The following is a 25,957-nucleotide window of genomic DNA, read 5'->3' on the forward strand; positions in this document are numbered from 1 at the left end:
TTATAATAACAATCGGAATTTTACCTGGCAAAAATTAAGTTAAAATTTTACTTTAAAAATTACGCTAAAAAGTAATAATTTTACATAAAAAATTAATAATTTTACGAGAAAACATTGCAATATTACATAAACAAAAATAATATGAGAAATTGTTCTTCTTTAGGTGCCGTCTTGTTTTATCATATATTGCTGCCTTTGCAATGTTTACTTTTGTATGCACGTTAAATCAACAAAAAAATCCTGACTTTGGAGCAATGTTCACAGACTCTAGTATTTGGCTCTCTATTATGTTATTGGGACCATGATTTATGTCATCACTTGTTCACACCTCCTCATATGGAAGCTACTTTTCCTTCTTGGTGTCTCAAGAAGGACAGAAATACAAGAACACACACACACACACACACACACACACACACACACACACACACACACACACACACACACACGCAAACACACACACATTCTTGTATTTGTCACCTTCTTGAGACCTCCGAAAAATGCCTACCTTGAGTATTATAATATAGGTCGTAATTTTACTTGACGCAAGTCAAAATTTTACAAGAAAAACTGAACATTTGTGCAACATTATGATAAAAGTTGGAATTTTACTCAATAACAGTGGCAATTTTACAAGAAAAGCTTAACATTTTGGCCATTTTATGAAAAGAGTCGTCATTTTACTCGACAAAAGTCACAACTTTATGAGAAAATCTTAAAATGTTGGCAATATTATAATAATAATCGGAATTTTACTTGGCAAAATTATGGCAAAAGTCATAATTTTACTCACTGTTTTACAAAAACAGAAAAACAATTGGCAATATTGTGATAAAAGTCAGAATTTTATACCACAAATGTCACCATTTTGCATTAAAAAGTAACACTTTTACATAAAAAAGCAATAATTTAACGAGAAAATATTGCAATATTACAGGAACAGAGAGAATATGAGAAATTGTTCCCAATTTTAAACTTTAAAATTTTGGCAATATTATAATAACAATTGGAATTTTATTTAGCAAAAATTAAGTTATAATTTTACTTTAAAAATTACGCTAAAAAGTAATAATCTTAGTCAAAAAATGTCACTGTTTTACAAAAACAGAAAAACAATTGGCAATATTGTGATAAAAGTCAGATTTTTAATGACAAATGTCACCATTTTGCATTAAAAAGTAACACTTTTACATAAAAAAGTAATAATTTTACGAGAAAATATTGCAATATTACAGAAACAGAGAGAATATGAGAAATTGTTCCCAATTTTAAACTTTAAAATGTTGGCAATATTATAATAACAATCGGAATTTTACTTGGCAAAAATTAAGTTATAATTTTACTTTGAAAATTACGCTAAAAAGTAATAATTTTACATAAAAAAGTAATAATTTTACGAGAAAACATTGCAATATTACATAAACAAAAATAATATGAGAAATTGTTCTTCTTTAGCTGCCGTCTTGTTTTATCATATATTGCTGCCTTTGCAATGTTTACTTTTGTATGCACATTAAATCAACAAAAAAATCCTGACTTTGGAGCAATGTTCACAGACTCTAGTATTTGGCTCTCTATTATGTTATTGGGACCATGATTTATGTCATCACTTGTTCACACCTCCTCATATGGAAGCTACTTTTCCTTCTTTGTGTCTTAAGAAGGACAGAAATACAAGAACGAACACACACACACACACACACACACACACACACACACACACACACACACACACACACACACACACACACACACACACACACACACACACACACACATTCTTCTTCCTCCGAAAAATGCCTACCTCTAGTATTATGATAAAAGTCGTAATTTTACTGAACGCAAGTCAAAATTTTACAAGAAAAACTGAACATTTGTGCAACATTATGATAAAAGTTGAAATTTTACTCAATAACAGTCGCAATTTTACAAGAAAAGCTTAATATTTTGGCAATTTTATGAAAAGAGTCGTAATTTGATTTGACAAAAGTCACAATTTTATGAGAAAACCTTAAAATGTTGGCAATATTATAATAATTGGAATTTTACTTGGCAAAAATTATGACAAAAGTCATAATTTTACTCAAAAAATGTCACTGTTTGACAAAAACAGAAAAACATTTGACAATATTGTGATAAAAGTCAGAATTTTGTACCACAAATGTCACCATTTTGCATTAAAAAGTAATACTTTTACATAAAAAAAGTAATAATTTTACGAGAAAATATTGCAATATTACAGAAACAGAGAGAATATGAGAAATTGTTCCCAATTTTAAACTTTAAAATGTTGGCAATATTATAATAACAATCGGAATTTTACCTGGCAAAAATTAAGTTAAAATTTTACTTTAAAAATTACGCTAAAAAGTAATAATTTTACATAAAAAATTAATAATTTTACGAGAAAACATTGCAATATTACATAAACAAAAATAATATGAGAAATTGTTCTTCTTTAGGTGCCGTCTTGTTTTATCATATATTGCTGCCTTTGCAATGTTTACTTTTGTATGCACGTTAAATCAACAAAAAAATCCTGACTTTGGAGCAATGTTCACAGACTCTAGTATTTGGCTCTCTATTATGTTATTGGGACCATGATTTATGTCATCACTTGTTCACACCTCCTCATATGGAAGCTACTTTTCCTTCTTGGTGTCTCAAGAAGGACAGAAATACAAGAACACACACACACACACACACACACACACACACACACACACACACACACACACACACACACGCAAACACACACACATTCTTGTATTTGTCACCTTCTTGAGACCTCCGAAAAATGCCTACCTTGAGTATTATAATATAGGTCGTAATTTTACTTGACGCAAGTCAAAATTTTACAAGAAAAACTGAACATTTGTGCAACATTATGATAAAAGTTGGAATTTTACTCAATAACAGTGGCAATTTTACAAGAAAAGCTTAACATTTTGGCCATTTTATGAAAAGAGTCGTCATTTTACTCGACAAAAGTCACAACTTTATGAGAAAATCTTAAAATGTTGGCAATATTATAATAATAATCGGAATTTTACTTGGCAAAATTATGGCAAAAGTCATAATTTTACTCACTGTTTTACAAAAACAGAAAAACAATTGGCAATATTGTGATAAAAGTCAGAATTTTATACCACAAATGTCACCATTTTGCATTAAAAAGTAACACTTTTACATAAAAAAGCAATAATTTAACGAGAAAATATTGCAATATTACAGGAACAGAGAGAATATGAGAAATTGTTCCCAATTTTAAACTTTAAAATGTTGGCAATATTATAACAATCGGAATTTTACTTGGCAAAAATTAAGTTATAATTTTACTTTAAAAATTACGCTAAAAAGTAATAATTTTACATAAAAAAGTAATAATTTTACGAGAAAACATTGCAATATTACATAAACAAAAATAATATGAGAACTTGTTCTTCTTTACTCAATAACAGTGGCAATTTTACAAGAAAAGCTTAACATTTTGGCCATTTTATGAAAAGAGTCGTCATTTTACTCGACAAAAGTCACAACTTTATGAGAAAACCTTAAAATGTTGGCAATATTATAATAATAATCGGAATTTTACTTGGCAAAAATTATGACAAAAGTCATAATTTTACTCACTGTTTTACAAAAACAGAAAAACAATTGGCAATATTGTGATAAAAGTCAGAATTTTATATGACAAATGTCACCATTTTGCATTAAAAAGTAACACTTTTACATAAAAAAGTAATAATTTTAAGAGAAAATATTGCAATATTACAGAAACAGAGAGAATATGAGAAATTGTTCCCAATTTTAAACTTTAAAATGTTGGCAATATTATAACAATCGGAATTTTACTTGGCAAAAATTAAGTTATAATTTTACTTTAAAAATTACGCTAAAAAGTAATAATTTTACATAAAAAAGTAATAATTTTACGAGAAAACATTGCAATATTACATAAACAAAAATAATATGAGAACTTGTTCTTCTTTACTCAATAACAGTGGCAATTTTACAAGAAAAGCTTAACATTTTGGCCATTTTATGAAAAGAGTCGTCATTTTACTCGACAAAAGTCACAACTTTATGAGAAAACCTTAAAATGTTGGCAATATTATAATAATAATCGGAATTTTACTTGGCAAAAATGATGACAAAAGTCATAATTTTACTCACTGTTTTACAAAAACAGAAAAACAATTGGCAATATTGTGATAAAAGTCAGAATTTTATACCACAAATGTCACCATTTTGCATTAAAAAGTAATACTTTTACATAAAAAAGTAATAATTTTACGAGAAAATATTGCAATATCACAGAAACAGAGAGAATATGAGAAATTGTTCCCAATTTTAAACTTTAAAATGTTGGCAATATTATAATAACAATCGGAATTTTACTTGGCAAAAATTAAGCTATAATTTTACTTTAAAAATTACGCTAAAAAGTAATAATTTTACATAAAAAAGTAATAATTTTACGAGAAAACATTGCAATATTACATAAACAAAAATAATATGAGAAATTGTTCTTCTTTAGCTGCCGTCTTGTTTTATCATATATTGCTGCCTTTGCACCTGTCAATGTTTACTTTTGTATGCACATTAAATCAACCAAAAAATATCCTGACTTTGGAGCAATGTTCACAGACTCTAGTATTTGGCTCTCTATTAACTTGTTCACACCTCCTCATATGGAAGCTACTTTTCCTTCTTGGTGTCTCAAGAAGGGCAGAAATACAAGCGCGCGCGCGCACACACACACACACACACACACACACACACACACACACACACACACACACACACACACACACACACACACACACACACACACATTCTTCTTCCTCCGAAAAATGCCTACCTCTAGTATTATGATAAAAGTCGTAATTTTACTCAACGCAAGTCAACATTTTACAAGAAAAACTGAACATTTGTGCAACATTATGATAAAAGTTGGAATTTTACTCAATAACAGTCGCAATTTTTCAAGAAAAGCTTAACATTTTGGCAATTTAATGAAAAGAGTCGTAATTTTATTTGACTAAAGTCACAATTTTATGAGAAAACCTTAAAATGTTGGCAATATTATAATAATAATCCGAATTTTACTTGGCAAAAATTATGACAAAAGTCATAATTTTACTCAAAAAAATTTCACTGTTTTACAAAAATAGAAAAACAATTGACAATATTGTGATAAAAGTCAGAATTTTGTACCACAAATGTCACCATTTTGCATTTAAAAGTAATACTTTTAGATAAAAAAGTAATAATTTTACGAGAAAATATTGCAATATTACAGAAACAGAGAGAATATGAGAAATTGTTCCCAATTTTAAACTTTAAAATTTTGGCAAAATTATGATAACAATCGGAATTTTACTTGGCAAAAATTAAGTTATAATTTGACTTTAAAAATTACGCTAAAAAGTAATAATTTTACATAAAAAAAGTAATACTTTCACGAGAAAACATTGCAATATTACATGAACAAAAATAATATGAGAAATTGTTCTTTAGCTGCCGTCTTGTTTTATCATATATTGCTGCCTTTGCAATGTTTACTTTTGTATGCACATTAAATCAACAAAAAAAATCCTGACTTTGGAGCAATGTTCACAGACTCTAGTATTTGGCTCTCTATTAACTTGTTCACACCTCCTCATATTGAAGCTACTTTTCTTTCTTGGTGTCTCAAGAAGGGCAGAAATACACACACACACACACACACACACACACACACACACACACACACACACACACACACACACACACACACACACACACACACACACACACACATTCTTCTTCCTCCGAAAAATGCCTACCTCTAGTATTATGATAAAAGTCGTAATTTTACTCAACGCAAGTCAACATTTTACAAGAAAAACTGAACATTTGTGCAATATTATGATAAAAGTTGGAATTTTACTCAATAACAGTGGCAATTTTACAAGAAAAGCTTAACATTTTGGCAATTTTATGAAAAGAGTCGTAATTTTATTTGACAAAAGTCACAATTTTATGAGAAAACCCTAAAATGTTGGCAATATTATAATAATAATCGGAATTTTACTTGGCAAAATTATGACAAAAGTCATAATTTTACTCAAAAAATGTCACTGTTTTACAAAAACAGAAAAACAATTGGCAATATTGTGATAAAAGTCTGAATTTTATACGACAAATGTCACCATTTTGCATTAAAAAGTAATACTTTTACATAAGAAAGTAATAATTTTACGAAAAAAAAATTGCAATAAATATTACAAAAACAGAGAGAATATGAGAAATTGTTCCCAATTTTAAACTTTAAAATGTTGGCAATATTATAATAACAATCGGAATTTTACTTGGCAAAAATTAAGTTATCATTTTACTTTAAAAATTACGCTAAAAAGTAATAATTTTACATAAAAAAGTAATAATTTTACGAGAAAACATTGCAATATTACATAAACAAAAATAATATGAGAAATTGTTCTTCTTTACTCAATAACAGTGGCAATTTTACAAGAAAAGCTTAACATTTTGGCAATTTTATGAAACGAGTCGACATTTTACTCGACAAAAGTCAAAATTTTATGAGAAAACCTTAAAATGTTGGCAATATTATAATAATAATTGGAATTTTACTTGGCAAAAATTATGACAAAAGTCATAATTTTTCTCAAAAAATTTCAGTTTTACAAAAACAGAAAAACAATTGGCAATATTGTGATAAAAGTCAGAATTTTATACCACAAATGTCACCATTTTGCATTAAAAAGTAACACTTTTACATAAAAAAGCAATAAGTTTACGAGAAAATATTGCAATATTACAGAAACAGAGAGAATATGAGAAATTGTTCCCAATTTTAAACTTTAAAATGTTGGCAATATTATAGTAACAATCGGAATTTTACTTGGCAAAAATTAAGTTATCATTTTACTTTAAAAATTACGCTAAAAAGTAATAATTTTACATAAAAAAGTAATAATTTTACGAGAAAACATTGCAATATTACATAAACAAAAATAATATGAGAAATTGTTCTTCTTTACTCAATAACAGTGGCAATTTTACAAGAAAAGCTTAACATTTTGGCAATTTTATGAAACGAGTCGACATTTTACTCGACAAAAGTCAAAATTTTATGAGAAAACCTTAAAATGTTGGCAATATTATAATGATAATCAGAATTTTACTTGGCAAAATTATGACAAAAGTCATAATTTTACTCAAAAAATGTCACTGTTTTACAAAAACAGAAAAACAATTGGCAATATTGTGATAAAAGTCAGAATTTTATACCACAAATGTCACCATTTTGCATTAAAAAGTAATACTTTTACATAAAAAAGTAATAATTTTACGAGAAAATATTGCAATATTACAGAAACAGAGAGAATATGAGAAATTGTTCCCAATTTTAAACTTTAAAATGTTGGCAATATTATAGTAACAATCGGAATTTTACTTGGCAAAAATTAAGTAAAAAATTTTACTTTAAAAAGTAATAATTTTACATAAAAAAGTAATAATTTTACGAGAAAACATTGCAATATTACAGAAACAGAGAGAATATGAGAAATTGTTCTTCTTTAGCTGCCGTCTTGTTTTATCATATATTGCTGCCTTTGCACCTGTCAATGTTTACTTTTGTATGCACATTAAATCAACAAAAAAATCCTGACTTTGGAGCAATGTTCACAGACTCTAGTATTTGGCTCTCTATTATGTTATTGGGACCATGATTTATGTCATCACTTGTTCACACCTCCTCATATGGAAGCTACTTTTCCTTCTTGGTGTCTCAAGAAGGACAGAAATACAAGAACACACACACACACACACACACACACACACACACACACACACACACACACACATTCTTGTATTTGTCATCTTCTTGAGACCTCCGAAAAATGCCTAACTTGAGTATTATAATATAGGTCGTAATTTTACTTGACGCAAGTCAAAATTTTACAAGAAAAAACTGAACATTTGTGCAATATAATGATAAAAGTTGGAATTTTACTCAATAACAGTGGCAATTTTACAAGAAAAGCTTAACATTTTGGCCATTTTATGAAAAGAGTCGTCATTTTACTCGACAAAAGTCACAACTTTATGAGAAAACCTTAAAATGTTGGCAATATTATAATAATAATTGGAATTTTACTTGGCAAAAATTATGACAAAAGTCATAATTTTACTCACTGTTTTACAAAAACAGAAAAACAATTGGCAATATTGTGATAAAAGTCAGAATTTTATATGACAAATGTCACCATTTTGCTTTAAAAAGTAACACTTTTACATAAAAAAGCAATAATTTTACGAGAAAATATTGCAATATTACAGAAACAGAGAGAATATGAGAAATTGTTCCCAATTTTAAACTTTAAAATGTTGGCAATATTATAATAACAATCGGAATTTTACTTGGCAAAAATTAAGTTAAAATTTTACTTTAAAAATTACGCTAAAAAGTAATAATTTTACATAAAAAAGTAATAATTTTATGAGAAAACATTGCAATATTACATAAACAAAAATAAAATGAGAAATTGTTCTTCTTTAGCTGCCGTCTTGTTTTATCATATATTGCTGCCTTTGCAATGTTTACTTTTGTATGCACATTAAATCAACAAAAAAATCCTGACTTTGGAGCAATGTTCACAGACTCTAGTATTTGGCTCTCTATTATGTTATTGGGACCATGATTTATGTCATCACTTGTTCACACCTCCTCATATGGAAGCTACTTTTCCTTCTTTGTGTCTTAAGAAGGACAGAAATACAAGAACACACACACACACACACACACACACACACACACACACACACACACACACACACACACACACACACACACACATTCTTCTTCCTCCGAAAAATGCCTACCTCTAGTATTATGATAAAAGTCGTAATTTTACTCAACGCAAGTCAACATTTTACAAGAAAAACTGAACATTTGTGCAACAACATTATGATAAAAGTTGGAATTTTACTCAATAACAGTCGCAATTTTACAAGAAAAGCTTAAAATTTTGGCAATTTTATGAAAAGAGTCGTAATTTTATTTGACAAAAGTCACAATTTTATGAGAAAACCTTAAAATGTTGGCAATATTATAATAATAATTGGAATTTTACTTGGCAAAAATTATGACAAAAGTCACCATTTTACTCAAAAAATTTCACTGTTTTACAAAAACAGAAAAACAATTGGCAATATTATGATAAAAGTCAGAATTTTATATGACAAATGTCACCATTTTGCATTAAAAAGTAATACTTTTACATAAGAAAGTCATAATTTTACGGAAAAAAAATTTCAATAAATATTATAGAAACAGAGAAATTATGAGAAATTGTTCCCAATTTTAAACTTTAAAATGTTGGCAATATTATAATAACAATCGGAATTTTACTTGGCAAAAATTAAGTTAAAATTTTACTTTAAAAATTACGCTAAAAAGTAATAATTTTACATAAAAAAGTAAGAATTTTACGAGAAAACATTGCAATATCACATAAACAAAAATAATATGAGATATTGTTCTTCTTTAGCTGCCGTCTTGTTTTATCATATATTGCTGCCTTTGCACCTGTCAATGTTTACTTTTGCATGCACATTAAATCAACAAAAAAATCCTGACTTTGGAGCAATGTTCACAGACTCTAGTATTTGGCTCTCGATTATGTTATTGGGACCATGATTTATGTCATCACTTGTTCACACCTCCTCATATGGAAGCTACTTTTCCTTCTTGGTGTCTCAAGAAGGACAGAAATACAAGAGCACACACACACACACACACACACACACACACACACACACACACACACACACACACACACACACACACACACACACACACACACACACATTCTTCTTCCTCCGAAAAATGCTTACCTCTAGTATTATAATAAAAGTCGTAATTTTACTCAACACAAGTCAACATTTTACAAGAAAAACTGAACATTTGTGCAACATTATGATAAAAGTTGGAATTTTACTCAATAACAGTCGCAATTTTACAAGAAAAGCTTAAAATTTTGGCAATTTTATGAAAAGAGTCGTAATTTTATTTGACAAAAGTCACAATTTTATGAGAAAACCTTAAAATGTTGGCAATATTATAATAATAATTGGAATTTTACTTGGCAAAAATTATGACAAAAGTCATCATTTTACTCAAAAAAATTTCACTGTTTTACAAAAATAGAAAAACAATTGACAATATTGTGATAAAAGTCAGAATTTTGTACCACAAATGTCACTATTTTGCATTAAAAAGTAACACTTTTACATAAAAAAGCAATAATTGTACGAGAAAATATTGCAATATTACAGAAACAGAGAGAATATGAGAAATTGTTCCCAATTTTAAACTTTAAAATGTTGGCAATATTATAATAACAATCGGAATTTTACTTGGCAAAAATTAAGTAATAATTTTACTTTAAAAATTACGCTAAAAAGTAATAATTTTACATACAAAAGTAATCATTTTACGAGAAAACATTGCAATATTACATAAACAAAAATAATATGAGAAATTGTTCTTCTTTAGCTGCCGTCTTGTTTTATCATATATTGCTGCCTTTGCAATGTTTACTTTTGTATGCACATTAAATCAACCAAAAAAAATCCTGACTTTGGAGCAATGTTCACAGACTCTAGTATTTGGCTCTCTATTAACTTGTTCACACCTCCTCATATGGAAGCTACTTTTCTTTCTTGGTGTCTCAAGAAGGGCAGAAATACAAGCGCACACACACACACACGCACACACACACGCACACACACACACACACACACACACACACACACACACACACACACACACACACACACACACACACACACACACACACACACACACATTCTTCTTCCTCCAAAAAATGCCTACCTCTAGTATTATGATAAAAGTCGTAATTTTACTCAACGCAAGTCAACATTTTACAAGAAAAACTGAACATTTGTGCAACATTATGATAAAAGTTGGAATTTTACTCAATAACAGTCGCAATTTTACAAGAAAAGCTTAACATTTTGGCAATTTTATGAAAAGAGTCGTAATTTTATTTGACAAAAGTCACAATTTTATGAGAAAACCTTAAAATGTTGGCAATATTGTAATAATAATTGGAATTTTACTTGGCAAAAATTATGACAAAAGTCATAATTTTACTCAAAAAATGTCACTGTTTTACAAAAACAGAAAAACAATTGGCAATATTGTGATAAAAGTCAGAATTGTATATGACAAATGTCACCATTTTGCATTTAAAAAGTAATACTTTTACATAAAAAAGTAATAATTTTACGAGAAAGTATTGCAATATTACAGAAACAGAGAGAATATGAGAAATTGTTCCCAATTTTAAACTTTAAAATTTTGGCAATATTATAATAACACTTGGAATTTTATTTAGCAAAAATTAAGTTATAATTTTACTTTAAAAATTACGCTAAAAAGTAATAATCTTAGTCAAAAAATTTCACTGTTTTACAAAAACAGAAAAACAATTGGCAATAATGTGATAAAAGTCAGATTTTTAATGACAAATGTCACCATTTTGCATTAAAAAGTAACACTTTTACATAAAAAAGCAATAATTTTATGAGAAAATATTGCAATATTACAGAAACAGAGAGAATATGAGAAATTGTCCCAATTTTAAACTTTAAAATGTTGGCAATATTATAATAACAATCGGAATTTTACTTGGCAAAAATTAAGTTAAAATTTTACTTTAAAAATTACGCTAAAAAGTAATAATTTTACATAAAAAAGTAATAATTTTACGAGAAAACATTGCAATATTACATAAACAAAAATAACATGAGAAATTCTTCTTCTTTAGGTGCCGTCTTGTTTTATCATATATTGCTGCCTTTGCACCTGTCAATGTTTACTTTTGTATGCACATTAAATCAACAACAAAAATCCTGACTTTGGAGCAATGTTCACAGACTCTAGTATTTGGCTCTCTATTATGTTATTGGGACCATGATTTATGTCATCACTTGTTCACACCTCCTCATATGGAAGCTACTTTTCCTTCTTGGTGTCTCAAGAATCACAGAAATACAAGAACACACACACACACACACACACACACACACACACACACACACACACACACACACACACACACACACACACACACACATTCTTGTATTTGTCACCTTCTTGAGACCTCCGAAAAATGCCTAACTTGAGTATTATAATATAGGTCGTAATATTACTTGACGCAAGTAAAAATTTTACAAGAAAAAACTGAACATTTGTGCAATATAATGATAAAAGTTGGAATTTTACTCAATAACAGTCGCAATTTTACAAGAAAAGCTTAACATTTTGGCCATTTTATGAAAAGAGTCGTCATTTTACTCGACAAAAGTCACAACTTTATGAGAAAACCTTAAAATGTTGGCAATATTATAATAATAATTGGAATTTTACTTGGCAAAAATTATGACAAAAGTCATAATTTTACTCAAAAAATGTCACTGTTTTACAAAAACAGAAAAACAATTGGCAATATTGTGATGAAAGTCAGAATTTTATACCACAAATGTCACCATTTTGCATTAAAAAGTAATTTTTTTAGATAAAAAAGTAATAATTTTACGAGAAAATTACAGAAACAGAGAGAATATGAGAAATTGTTCCCAATTTTAAACTTTAAAATTTTGGCAATATTATAATAACAATCGGAATTTTACTTGGCAAAAATTAAGTCATAATTTTACTTTAAAAATTACGCTAAAAATTAATAATTTTACATAAAAAATTAATAATTTTACATAAAAAATTAATAATTTTACATAAAAAATTAATAATTTTACATAAAAAATTAATAATTTTACGAGAAAACATTGCAATATTACATAAACAAAAATAATATGAGAAATTGTTCTTTAGCTGCCGTCTTGTTTTATCATATATTGCTGCCTTTGCAATGTTTTTCTTTTGTATGCACATTAAATCAACAAAAAAATCCTGACTTTGGAGCAATGTTCACAGACTCTAGTATTTGGCTCTCTATTAACTTGTTCACACCTCCTCATATGGAAGCTACTTTTCCTTCTTTGTGTCTTAAGAAGGACAGAAATACAAGAGCACACACACACACACACACACACACACACACACACACACACACACACACACACACACACACACACACGCACACACACACCTTCAACCTAACCATGCATCAGTGAACCCCCCCAGTGTGTTGGTGTGTTCCCTCCGGTCTCATCCAAGGGTGACGTGTTAGGTGAGAGAAGGGAAAGTGACGACAAAACTTCAAGAAGAAGACACTCAGCAACACAAATGAGCAACTTACTTTGGAAAAGAATCCTTTGAAGAATTTCCTGTCCTGAAAATGGTAAAAACAAACAAAAAAGGAGGGTGGTGGGCAGATAGGGGGGTAGGAACAAAGTATGACAATGTTACCTGGAGGGTCTACAATTGTATGGAGACTACATGAGGGGGAGGGGGGGTTGATTGGGTTGTTTTATTGTTGATTTACTGCGGGTGAAGCTGTGAGTGAGTGAGTGTTACGACACACACTTTAATGGGAGAGATTGGTGATTACAGTTAGTTAGTAGCACCACACGGGAAGTCCATTCATCTCTTCCATGTCCACGCCATGGATGGATGGATGGATCAACCACTCCAGGAGTCCTCAACAAACAACACTCTAGGTAGAAAACAACTTCCACCAAGGTCATTTTTATGAACACAAAACTACAGTAGAGCTCCAACACTAACAATTATGGGATGCTTCGATTTGGAAACAAATTCTGCCACAGTAAATGAAGGAGATGTCAATTATTATTACTGACTGTCACCCATTTAGGTTCATGTTATACTGGTCATACAAGTGTAAACATATGTAGTTAGAGCACTGTTTTTCAACCTTTTTTGAGCCAAGGCACATTTTTTGCATTGAAAAAATACGGAGACACACCACCAGCAGACATCATTAAAAAATAAATCTCAGTTGACAGTAAAAAGTCGTTGGATATGACTTTAAAGCATAACCAAGCATGCATCAATATAGCTCTTGTCTCAAAGTAGGTGTACTGTCACCACCTGTCACATTACACCCTGACTTATTTGGACTTTTTTGCTGTTTTCCTGTGTGTAGTGTTTCACTTCTTGTCTTGCGCTTTTTTTTCTTTTTTTGGTATTTTCCTTTGAGCGATATTTCCCGCATCTACTTTGTTTTAGCAATCAAGAAAATTTCAGTTGTTTTTAATCCTTCTTTGTGTGGACATTGTTGATTGTCATGTCATGTTGGGATGTACATTGTGGACGCCGTCTTTGCTCCACAGTAAGTCTTTGCTGTTGTCCAGCATTCTGTTTTTGTTTACTTTGTAGCCAGTTCAGTTTTAGTTTGGTTCTGCATAGCCTTCCCTAAGCTTCAATGCCTTTTCTTAGGGACACTCGCCTCTTGTTTATTTTTGGTTTAAACATTAGCCACCTTTTTACCTGCACACTGCCTCCCGCTGTTTTTGACATCTACAAAGCAATTAGCTACCTGCTGCCACCTACTGATATGGAAGAGTATTACACGGTTACTCTGCCGAGCTCTAGACAGCACCGACACTCAACAACAACACATCATTTTCTGACTATAATTACCGTATTTTCCGCACCATAAGGCGCCCTGGGTTATAAGCCGCGCCTTCAATGAACGGCATATTTCAAAACTTTGTCCACCTATAAGCCGCCCCGTGTTATAAGCCGCATCTAACTGCGCTAAAGGAATGTCAAAAAAACAGTCAGATAGGTCAGTCAAACTTTAATAATATATTAAAAACCAGCGTGATGTGGGCGCGCATGGAGTCGTATATCAACATGGACGGAGCTGCGTGAAAAAAGCCACCCGGCCTCTTCGCGTAAACTTACCTTAACCACTCGCTCATCTTTTCTTCATCCATCCATCCTTTCGAGTTAGCTTTTATGATGACGCCGGCTGGAAAGGTCTCTTTTGGCAAGGTCTTCCTTTTGAATATCACCATGGGTGGAAGTTTCTGGCCATTAGCATGGCAAGCTAGAACCACAGTGAAGGATGACTTCTCATTCCCTGTGGTGCGAATATTCACCGTACGTGCTCCCGTTGTATCCACAGTGCGGTTCACAGGAATATCAAAAGTCAGTGGAACCTCGTCCATGTTGATAATGTTCTCTGGCCGGATCTTTTTTTCAGCTATCTTGTTTTTACAATATGCACGGAAAGTAGCCAGCTTTTCTTGAAAGTCTTTAGGCAGTTGCTGTGAAATAGTAGTCCGTGTGCGGATGGAGAGATTGCGTCTTTTCATGAACCGGATCCCTGTCGCTTAGTAGGAGCCATTTTGTGGTCTTTACAGATGTAAACACACACAGGAAATGAAACGTAATATCCGCGCGCTTCTTCTTCTTCTACGCGGGCGGGTGGTTGCTTACAGTAGAAGAAGAAGCGCTTCCTGTTCTATGGGGGCGGGTGCTTACCTTGGCGGTTGCTTGCGTAGAAGAAGAAGCACTTCCTCTTCTACGGGGAAAAAAGATGGCGGCTGTTTACCGTAGTTGCGAGACCGAAACTTTATGAAAATGAATCTTAATATTAATCCATATATAAAGCGCACCGGGTTATAAGCCGCACTGTCAGCTTTTGAGTAAATTTGTGGTTTTTAGGTGCGGCTAATAGTGCGGAAAATACGGTACTGCTTTGCAAAAAATATTTTTAACCCAAATAGGTAAAATTAGACAATCTCCCACGGCACACCAGACTGTATCTCACGGCACAGTGAAACAGTGGTTGAAAAATACAGCACAGACACTCTACACATCACATTATTGGCAAGTTATATTTATTGGTTTGGGAAAAAATATTTTTTTGACCAATTAGGTGAAAATATCCATCCATTTTCAACCGCTTGTCCCTTTCAGGGTCGCGGGGGGTGCTGGAGCCTATCTCAGCTGCATTCGGGCGGAAGGCGGGGTACACCCTGGACAGGCCGTATTTGAATCTTGTTTTTAATATTTTTGTGCAGCACTTTGGAAACATTTTTGTTGTTTAAATGTGCTATATAAATAAAGTGAATTGGATTTTTTTGTCCATCCATCCATCCATCTTCTTCCGCTTATCCGAGGTCGGGTCGCGGGGGCAGCAGCCTAAGCAGGGAAGCCCAGACTTCCCTCTCCCCAGCCACTTCGTCCAGCTCTTCCTGTGGGACCCTGAGGCGTTCCCCGCGGCCTCCTACCGGTGGGACGTGCCCTAAACACCAGGATGCCACGTTCGGGTGGCATCCTGACCAGATGCCCGAACCACCTCATCTGGCTCCTCTCGATGTGGAGGAGCAGCGGCTTTACTTTGAGCTCCTCCCGGATGGCAGAGCTTCTCACCCTATCTCTAAGGGAGAGCCCCGCCACCCGGCGGAGGAAACTCATTTCGGCCGCTTGTACCCGTGATCTTGTCTTTTCGGTCATAACCCAAAGCTCATGACCATAGGTGAGGATGGGAACGTAGATCGACCGGTAAATTGAGAGCTTTGCCTTCCGGCTCAGCTCCTTCTTCACCACAACGGATCGATACAGCGTCCGCATTACTGAAGACGCCGCACCGATCCGCCTGTCGATCTCACCATCCACTCTTCCCCCACTCGTGAACAAGACTCCGAGGTACTTGAACTCCTCCACTTGGGGCAAGATCTCCTCCCCAACCCGGAGATGGCACTCCACCCTTTTCCGGGAGAGAACCATGGACTCGGACTTGGAGGTGCTGATTCTCATCCCAGTCGCTTCACACTCAGCTGCGAACCGATCCAGTGAGAGCTGAAGATCCTGGCCAGATGAAGCCATCAGGACCACATCATCTGCAAAAAGCAGAGACCTAATCCTGCAGCCACCAAACCGAATCCCCTCAACGCCTTGACTGCGCCTAGAAATTCTGTCCATAAAAGTTATGAACAGAATGGGTGACAAAGGGCAGCCTTGGCGGAGTCCAACCCTCACTGGAAACGTGTCCGACTTACTGCCGGCAATGCGGACCAAGCTCTGGCACTGATCATACAGGGAGCGGACTGCCACAATCAGACAGTTCGATACCCCATACTCTCTGAGCACTCCCCACAGGACTTCCCGAGGGACACGGTCGAATGCCTTCTCCAAGTCCACAAAGCACATGTAGACTGGTTGGGCAAACTCCCATGCACCCTCAAGGACCCTGCCGAGAGTATAGAGCTGGTCCACAGTTCCACGACCAGGACGAAAACCACACTGTTCCTCCTGAATCCGAGGTTCGACTATCCGGCGTAGCCTCCTCTCCAGTACACCTGAATAGACCTTACCGGGAAGGCTGAGGAGTGTGATCCCACGATAGTTAGAACACACCCTCCGGTTCCCCTTCTTAAAGAGAGGAACCACCACCAAAAAAAAAATCCAGTGGTATCGGGAGCGGTACCACTGGATTTTTTTGTATCTCAACAAAATATATTTTTCATCAGTGTTCTTTCATTTTCAGAAGGCTGTTATGTTTTTTTTTTTTAACTAAAAAAACATTTTAAATTACATAATTTCCCACGGCACACCAGACTGTATCTCACGGCGCACAGTGGTTGAAAAACACTGCGTTGGCCAATGTTAATCAACAAGGCACACTAAAAATTCTTGAATTTTCCCTAAAATCGACAGTGTGCTAGTGTTGTCCCGATACCAATATTTTGGTACCGGTACCAAAATGTATTTCGATACTTTTCTAAATAAAGGGGACTACAAAAAATGTAATTATTGGCTTTATTTGAAAAAAAACAATCTTAAGTAAGTTTATTATTGTAATTTAGTCCTAAAATAAAATAGTGAACATACCAGACAACTTGTCTTTTAGTAGTAAGTAAACAAACAAAGACTCCTAATTAGTCTATGCAGTAACATATTGTGTCATTTATACACCTATTATTATGAGGGACAAACTGTAAAAAAATGTATTATTACCGTATTTTCCGCACTATAAGGCGCACCTAAAAACCACAAATTTACTCAAAAGCTGACAGTGTGCCTTATAACCCGGTGCGCTTTATATATGGATTAATATTAAGATTCATTTTCATAAAGTTTCGGTCTCGTAACTACGGTAAACAGCCGCCATCTTTTTTCCCCGTAGAACAGGAAGCGCTTCTTCTTCTACGCAAGCAACCGCCAAGGTAAGCACCCGCCCCCATAGAACAGGAAGCGCTTCTTCTTCTACTGTAAGCAACCACCCGCCCGCGTAGAAGAAGAAAAAGCGCGCGGATATTACCGTACGTTTCATTTCCTTTGTGTGTTTACATCTGTAAAGACCACAAAATGGCTCCTACTAAGCGACAGGGATCCGGTTCATGAAAAGACGCAATCTCTCCATCCGCACACGGATTACAATTTCACAGCAACTGATATTCCTGTGAACCGCACTGTGGATACAACGGGAGCACGTACGGTGAATATTCGCACCACAGGGAATGAGAAGGCATCCTTCACTGTGGTTCTAGCTTGCCATGCTAATGGCCAGAAACTTCCACCCATGGTGATATTCAAAAGGAAGACCTTGCCAAAAGAGACCTTTCCAGCCGGCGTCATCATAAAAGCTAACTCGAAGGGATGGATGAAGAAAAGATGAGCGAGTGGTTAAGGTAAGTTTAAGTTTACGCGAAGAGGCCGGGTGGCTTTTTTCACGCAGCTCCGTCCATGTTGATATACGACTCCATGCGCGCCCACATCACGCTGGTTTTAATATATTATTAAAGTTTGACTGACCTATTTGACTGTTTTTTTGACATTCTTTTAGCGCAGTTAGATGCGGCTTACAACACGGGGCGGCTTATAGGTGGACAAAGTTTTGAAATATGCCGTTCATTGAAGGCGCGGCTTATAACCCAGGGCGCCTTATGGTGCGGAAAATACGGTAATCTACTTGTTCATTTACTGTTAATATCGGCTTACTTTCTGTTTTAACATGTTCTATCTACACTTCTGCTAAAATGTAATAATCACTTATTCTTCTCTTCGTTGATACTTTACATTAGTTTTGGATGATACCACAAATTTAGGTATTGATCCGATACCAAGTAGTTACAGGATCATACATTGGTCATATTCAAAGTCCTCATGTGTCCAGGGACATATTTACTGACTTTATAAACATAATATACATTTAAAAAAAACGAAAGAAAATATCGATGTAATCATAGTAGTATCGACTCGATACGTGCCTATACTTGATATCATTACAGTGGATGTCAGGTGTAGATCCACTCATGGTGTTAGTTTACATTTTGACGCCGGTGAGCTACGGTGTGTAGTGAAGCATGTTTAGCTAAGCCTTGTTTACTTGTAAGAAACATACTTTATTTGTCGCCATGGAGACCAGGATTAATGATTTAGAAGTAGCTAAAACACTGTGGATGGATGTTAGCCGCTAGCTAGCTAGCCATGTCTTAAAGCACCTCTTCCTGAGTGTGTTACAGTGTTATAACTTCACCTTTATTGTTAGTTTTTAAGCCAAAATGCGTCCATTCTCCCTTTTCTGTCTACACACTGTGTCTGCTTGTAAGTACTCCGTGTGTGTGCGCTGCCGAACATGCTCGTAAAACCAGTAATAACACAACGTGACTTCGACACGGGCGCGGGAGGGTGCAGGACCGGTACGTTTCAGAGACGATATAGTACGGAAAACGATGCATTAGTATGGTGGTACTATACTAAAACCGTACAACAAAACACGTGACTGAATACAACCTATTCCGTAAACAAGATAAGTATATAATATTTTTTCTCAGAGCCATTGGTCGGATTCCAAATTGTGTAACCTCAGTGGTGGTGGACTTCAGAGGTTCCACTGTAATGCTGAATCCAGACTCCCTCGCATCTGATAAATGTGGTTTCCGACAGTCTGGGTTCACTTCCAGTCGGACCTGTGAGCAAATTTAGACCGCCAAACAATAAACCAGACTCAGGCTAGTCTTAATCCCTCGGCCCTCCCTCTCCTCCCGGTAAGCCATGAGGAGGAGTGCCACCCTGCTCCTGTTACACAGCCTGGGAGGGGACGGCACTGGAAGCTCCGTGGTAATGCATGAACGTGTTAACCAACATGGCGGAGTCATACCCAGTGAGCCAGTTAGTATGAGGGGCCGTTAGGGACATTATTCAGAATTACCTCTTACATACACTACTGAAATGCTCTCACATAAACAACTGAAATCTTTTTCTTTTATACACACTACTGAAACACTCTTATAAACACTACTGAAATGCTCTTACATACACTACTGAAACACTCTTATAAACACTACTGAAACACTCTTACATACACTACTGAAACACTCCTATAAACACTACTGAAATGCTCTTACATATACTACTGAAACACTCTTATAAACACCACTGAAATGCTCTTACATACACTACTGAAATGCTCTTATAAATACTACTGAAACACTCTTATAAACACTAATGAAATGCTCTTACATATACTACTGAAACACTCTTATAAACACTACTGAAATGCTCTTACATACACTACTGAAATGCTTTTATAAATACTACTGAAACACTCTTATAAACACTAATGAAATGCTCTTACATATACTACTGAAACACTCTTATAAACACTACTGAAACACTCTTACATACACTACTGAAAAACTCTTATAAACACTACTGAAATGCTCTTACATACACTACTGAAACACTCTTATAAACACTACTGAAATGCTCTTACAGACACTACTGAAACACTCTTATAAACACTACTGAAATGCTCTTACATACACTACTGAAACACTCTTATAAACACTACTGAAATGCTCTTACATACACTACTGAAACACTCTTATAAACACTACTGAAACACTCTTACATACACTACTGAAACACTCTTATAAACACTACTGAAATGCTCTTACATACACTACTGAAACACTCTTATAAACACTACTGAAATGCTCTTACATATACTACTGAAACACTCTTATAAACACTACTGAAATGCTCTTACATACACTACTGAAATGCTCTTATAAATACTACTGAAATGCTCTTACCTACACTACTGAAACACTCTTATAAACACTACTGAAATGCTCTTACATACACTACTGAAATGCTCTTACCTACACTACTGAAACACTATTACATACACTACTGAAATGCTCTTATAAATACTACTGAAACACTCTTATAAACACTACTGAAACACTCTTACATACACTACTGAAACACTCTTATAAACACTACTGAAATGCTCTTACATACACTACTGAAATGCTCTCACATAAACAACTGAAATGTTTTTCTTTTATACACACTACTGAAACACTCTTATAAACACTACTGAAATGCTCTTACATACACTACTGAAATGCTCTTATAAATACTACTGAAACACTCTTATAAACACTACATAAATGCTCTTACATATACTACTGAAACACTCTTATAAACACTACTGAAATGCTCTTACATACACTACTGAAATGCTCTTATAAATACTACTGAAATACTCTTATAAACACTACTGAAACACTCTTACATACACTACTGAAACACTCTTATAAACACTACTGAAATGCTCTTACATATACTACTGAAACACTCTTATAAACACTACTGAAATGCTCTTACATACACTACTGAAATGCTCTTATAAATACTGCTGAAACACTCTTATAAACACTACTGAAACACTCTTACATACACTACTGAAACACTCTTATAAACACTACTGAAATGCTCTTACATATACTACTGAAACACTCTTATAAACACTACTGAAATGCTCTTACATACACTACTGAAATGCTCTCACAAACAACTGAAATGTTTTTCTTTTATACACACTACTGAAACACTCTTATAAACACTACTGAAACACTCTTACATACACTACTGAAACACTCTTATAAACACTACTGAAATGCTCTTACATACACTACTGAAACACTCTTATAAACACTACTGAAACACTCTTACATACACTACTGAAACACTCTTATAAACACTACTGAAATGCTCTTACATATACAGGTGAAATCCGTTTATACATACTAGTGAAAGATAATTCCAGGTGTGTGTGCGTGTGTGTGTGTGCGTGAGACAAAAACATTTCAGTAGTGTTTATAAGAGTGTTTCAGTAGTGTATGTAAGAATGTTTCAGTAGTGTTTATAAGAGTGTTTCAGTAGTGTATGTAAGAATGTTTCAGTAGTGTTTATAAGAGTGTTTCAGTAGTGTATGTAAGAATGTTTCAGTAGTGTTTATAAGAGTGTTTCAGTAGTGTATGTAAGAATGTTTCAGTAGTGTTTATAAGTGTTTCAGTAGTGTTTATAAGAGTGTTTCAGTAGTATATGTAAGAGCATTTCAGTAGTGTTTATAAGAGTGCTTCAGTAGTGTATGTAAGAGCATTTCAGTAGTGTTTATAAGAGTGTTTCAGTAGTGTATGTAAGAGCATTTCAGTAGTGTTTATAAGAGTGTTTCAGTAGTGTATGTAAGAGTGTTTCAGTAGTGTTTATAAGAGTGTTTCAGTAGTATTTATAAGAGCATTTCAGTAGTGTATGTAAGAGCATTTCAGTAGTGTTTATAAGTGTTTCAGTAGTGTGTATAAAAGAAAAAGATTTCAGTTGTTTGTGTGAGAGCATTTCAGTAGTGTATGTAAGAGGTAATTCTGAATAATGTCCCTAACGGCCCCTCATAAGTTAGTGCGGGTGGCACACGGACGTGCAGACCCTGGTGGCGGCGATAGCACCCAGGAGTTAGTTGTGGTTTGGGGTCACACCACAAACAGAACAATATAAAACAGCATCAAAAAAACAAAACAATATTTTAGTTTGTGAAGGCATGAATGTGAAAGAGCTCTCTGGGCAGGAAGGAAAGAACCTAAAAAACAACAACAAAATAAAGCACCCTCAATCTCTAATCCTCAGCCTTCCTGGTAAGGTCTATTCGGGTGTACTGGAGAGGAGGCTACGCCGGATTGTCGAACCTCGGATTCAGGTGGAACAGTGTCCTGGTCGTGGAACTGTGGACCAGCTCTATACTCTCGGCAGGGTCCTCGAGGGTGCATGGGAGTTTGCCCAACCAGTCTACATGTGCTTTGTGGACTTGGAGAAGGCATTAGACCGTGTCCCTCGGGAAGTCCTGTGGGGAGTGCTCAGAGAGTATGGGGTATCGGACTGTCTGATTGTGGCGGTCCGCTCCCTGTATGATCAGTGTCAGAGCTTGAGGGTTGGACTCCGCCAAGGCTGCCCTTTGTCACCCATTCTGTTCATAACTTTTATGGACAGAGTTTCTAGGCGCAGTCAAGGCGTTGAGGGGATGCTGCAGGATTAGGTCTCTGCCTTTTGCAGATGATGTGGTCCTGATGGCTTCATCTGGCCAGGATCTTCAGCTCTCGCTGGATCGGTTCGCAGCCGAGTGTGAAGCGACTGGGATGAGAATCAGCACCTCCAAGTCCGAGTCCATGGTTCTCGCCGGGAAAAGGGTGGAGTTTCATCTCCGGGTTGGGGAGGAGTTCCTGCCCCAAGTGGAGGAGTTCAAGTACCTCGGAGTCTTGTTCACGAGTGAGGGAAGAGTGGATGGTGAGATCGACAGGCGGATCGGTGCGGCGTCTTCAGTAATGCGGACGCTGTATCGATCCGTTGTGGTGAAGAAGGAGCTGAGCCGGAAGGCAAAGCTCTCAATATACCGGTCGATCTACGTTCCCATCCTCACCTATGGTCATGAGCTTTGGTGAAATTTGCGGACGATACCGTGCTCCTAAGCCTTCTACACAAGGATACGGACCCCTCTGTGTACCAAGACGAGATAGACCTATTTATTAGGTGGTGTGATACCAACCATCTTATTTTAAATGTGACCAAGACACAGGAAATGGTTTTGGATCCGAGGAAAGTGACTGACCATGAGCCAGTGGTCATCAAAAATCAGGAAATCACCCAGGTATCCTCATATAAATATTTAGGAGTTCATATTGATAATCTTCTCTCACATATTGACAAACTGTGCAATAGACTGCAACAGAGGCTATATTTTTTGCGAAGATTAAGATTGTACGGCGTAAGCAGCCACATCATGATGATTTTCTACCGTGCCATTGTAGAGAGCATCATTAGATACGGGATCACCTCATGGTTTGGCAACCTAACCGTTAAGCTAAAAAGCAAACTGGCCGACATGCATAAAACGGCAATGAAAATCGTAAAGAGGAAAGAATATGAGCCTATACAGAGCATCTATGAGCAGGCAGTTAGGAAAAAAGCTAAGAAAATTATTTCCAACTCACAACATCCACTCTTTCCTGAATATGGAACCCTGCCATCAGGGAGAAGGCTCCGGGTCCCACTATGCAAATTTAACCGCCTTAAATTATCATTTGTCCCAGCCTCCATTAAGCTGACCAACAATGTGCAATAGAATTTTAATACATAGGTTAGCACTTTTTTAGCACATAGCACTTTAGCACATAGCACTTTAGAACTAAGCACTTTATCCATGAGCTCTAGTGCAATGCACATTGGTACTTTATCTTTATCTCCATACTGTAGATTTTATGCCTACATCAAAGTGCCACCTATGTCTATCAAGCTCCATGTTCCATCCATCCATCCATCCATCCATCCATCCATCCATCTTCTTCCGCTTATCCGAGGTCGGGTCGCGGGGGCAGCAGCTTAAGCAGGGAAGCCCAGACTTCCCTCTCCCCAGCCACTTCGTCCAGCTCCTCCCGGGGGATCCCGAGGCGTTCCCAGGCCAGCCGGGAGAGATAGTCTTCCCAGCGTGTCCTGGGTCTTCCCCGTGGCCTCCTACCGGTCGGACGTGCCCGAAACACCTTCCTAGGGAGGCGTTCGGGTGGCATCCTGACCAGATGCCCGAACCACCTCATCTGGCTCCTCTCGATGTGGAGGAGCAGCGGCTTTACTTTGAGCTCCCCCCGAATGACAGAGCTTCTCACCCTATCTCTAAGGGAGAGCCCCGCCACTCGGCGGAGGAAACTCATTTCGGCCGCTTGTACCCGTGATCTTGTCCTTTCGGTCATGACCCAAAGCTCATGACCATAGGTGAGGATGGGAACGTAGATCGACCGGTAAATCGAGAGCTTTGCCTTCCGGCTCAGCTCCTTCTTCACCACAACGGATCGATACAGCGTCCGCATTACTGAAGATGCCGCACCGATCCGCCTGTCGAGCTCACGATCCACTCTTCCCCCACTCGTGAACAAGACTCCGAGGTACTTGAACTCCTCCACTTGGGGCAATATCTCCTCCCCAACCCGGAGATGGCACTCCACCCTTTTCCGGGAGAGAACCATGGACTCGGACTTGGAGGTGCTGATTCCCATCCCAGTCGCTTCACACTCGGCTGCGAACCGATCCAGCGAGAGCTGAAGATCTTGGCCAGAGGAAGCCATCAGGACCACATCATCTGCAAATAGCAGAGACCTAATCCTGCAGCCACCAAACCAGATCCCCTCAACGCCCTGACTGCGTCTACAAATTCTGTCCATAAAAGTTATGAACAGAATCGGTGACAAAAGGCAGCCTTGGCGGAGTCCAACCCTCACTGGAAACGTGTCCGACTTACTGCCGGCAATGCGGACCAAGCTCTGACACTGATCATACAGGGAGCGAACTGCCACAATAAGACAGTCCGTTACCCCATACTCTCTGAGCACTCCCCACAGGACTTCCCGGGGTACACGGTCGAATGCCTTCTCCAAGTCCACAAAGCACATGTAGACTGGTTGGGCATGTTAGTTGTCTGGTTGTGGTTGTGTCTGTGCTTGTGTTTTTGTTCTGTTGTTTTTGGGTATGTTAAGAAAGCAACGATGCACTGTGCCCAAGACAAATTTCCCCACGGGGACAATAAAGTTGAACCTTGAACCTTGAACCTTGGGTTATGACCGAAAGGACAAGATCACGGGTACAAATGAG

At 35.7% G+C, this 25,957-nt stretch overlaps 1 protein-coding gene across 5 annotated transcripts in view; it reads right to left on the reverse strand.

Annotated features, from left to right (window-relative positions):
* Nucleotides 1–25,957, reverse strand: part of numb (NUMB endocytic adaptor protein) — a 195,699-nt gene that overhangs the window by 37,803 nt on the left and 131,939 nt on the right. For 3 of the 5 annotated variants that reach the window (XM_061987632.2, XM_072916160.1, XM_061987631.2), the window contains exon 4: nucleotides 13,359–13,391. The exons of the other annotated variants lie outside the window; for them this stretch is intronic. In XM_061987632.2, the coding sequence (XP_061843616.2) occupies nucleotides 13,359–13,391 (33 nt within the window). The remainder of the gene's footprint in view (nucleotides 1–13,358; nucleotides 13,392–25,957) is intronic. 5 annotated transcript variants of the gene reach the window in all.

Source organism: Nerophis lumbriciformis, linkage group LG26 (genome assembly GCF_033978685.3).
Source record: "Nerophis lumbriciformis linkage group LG26, RoL_Nlum_v2.1, whole genome shotgun sequence".
Taxonomy (NCBI): Eukaryota; Metazoa; Chordata; class Actinopteri; order Syngnathiformes; family Syngnathidae; genus Nerophis; species Nerophis lumbriciformis.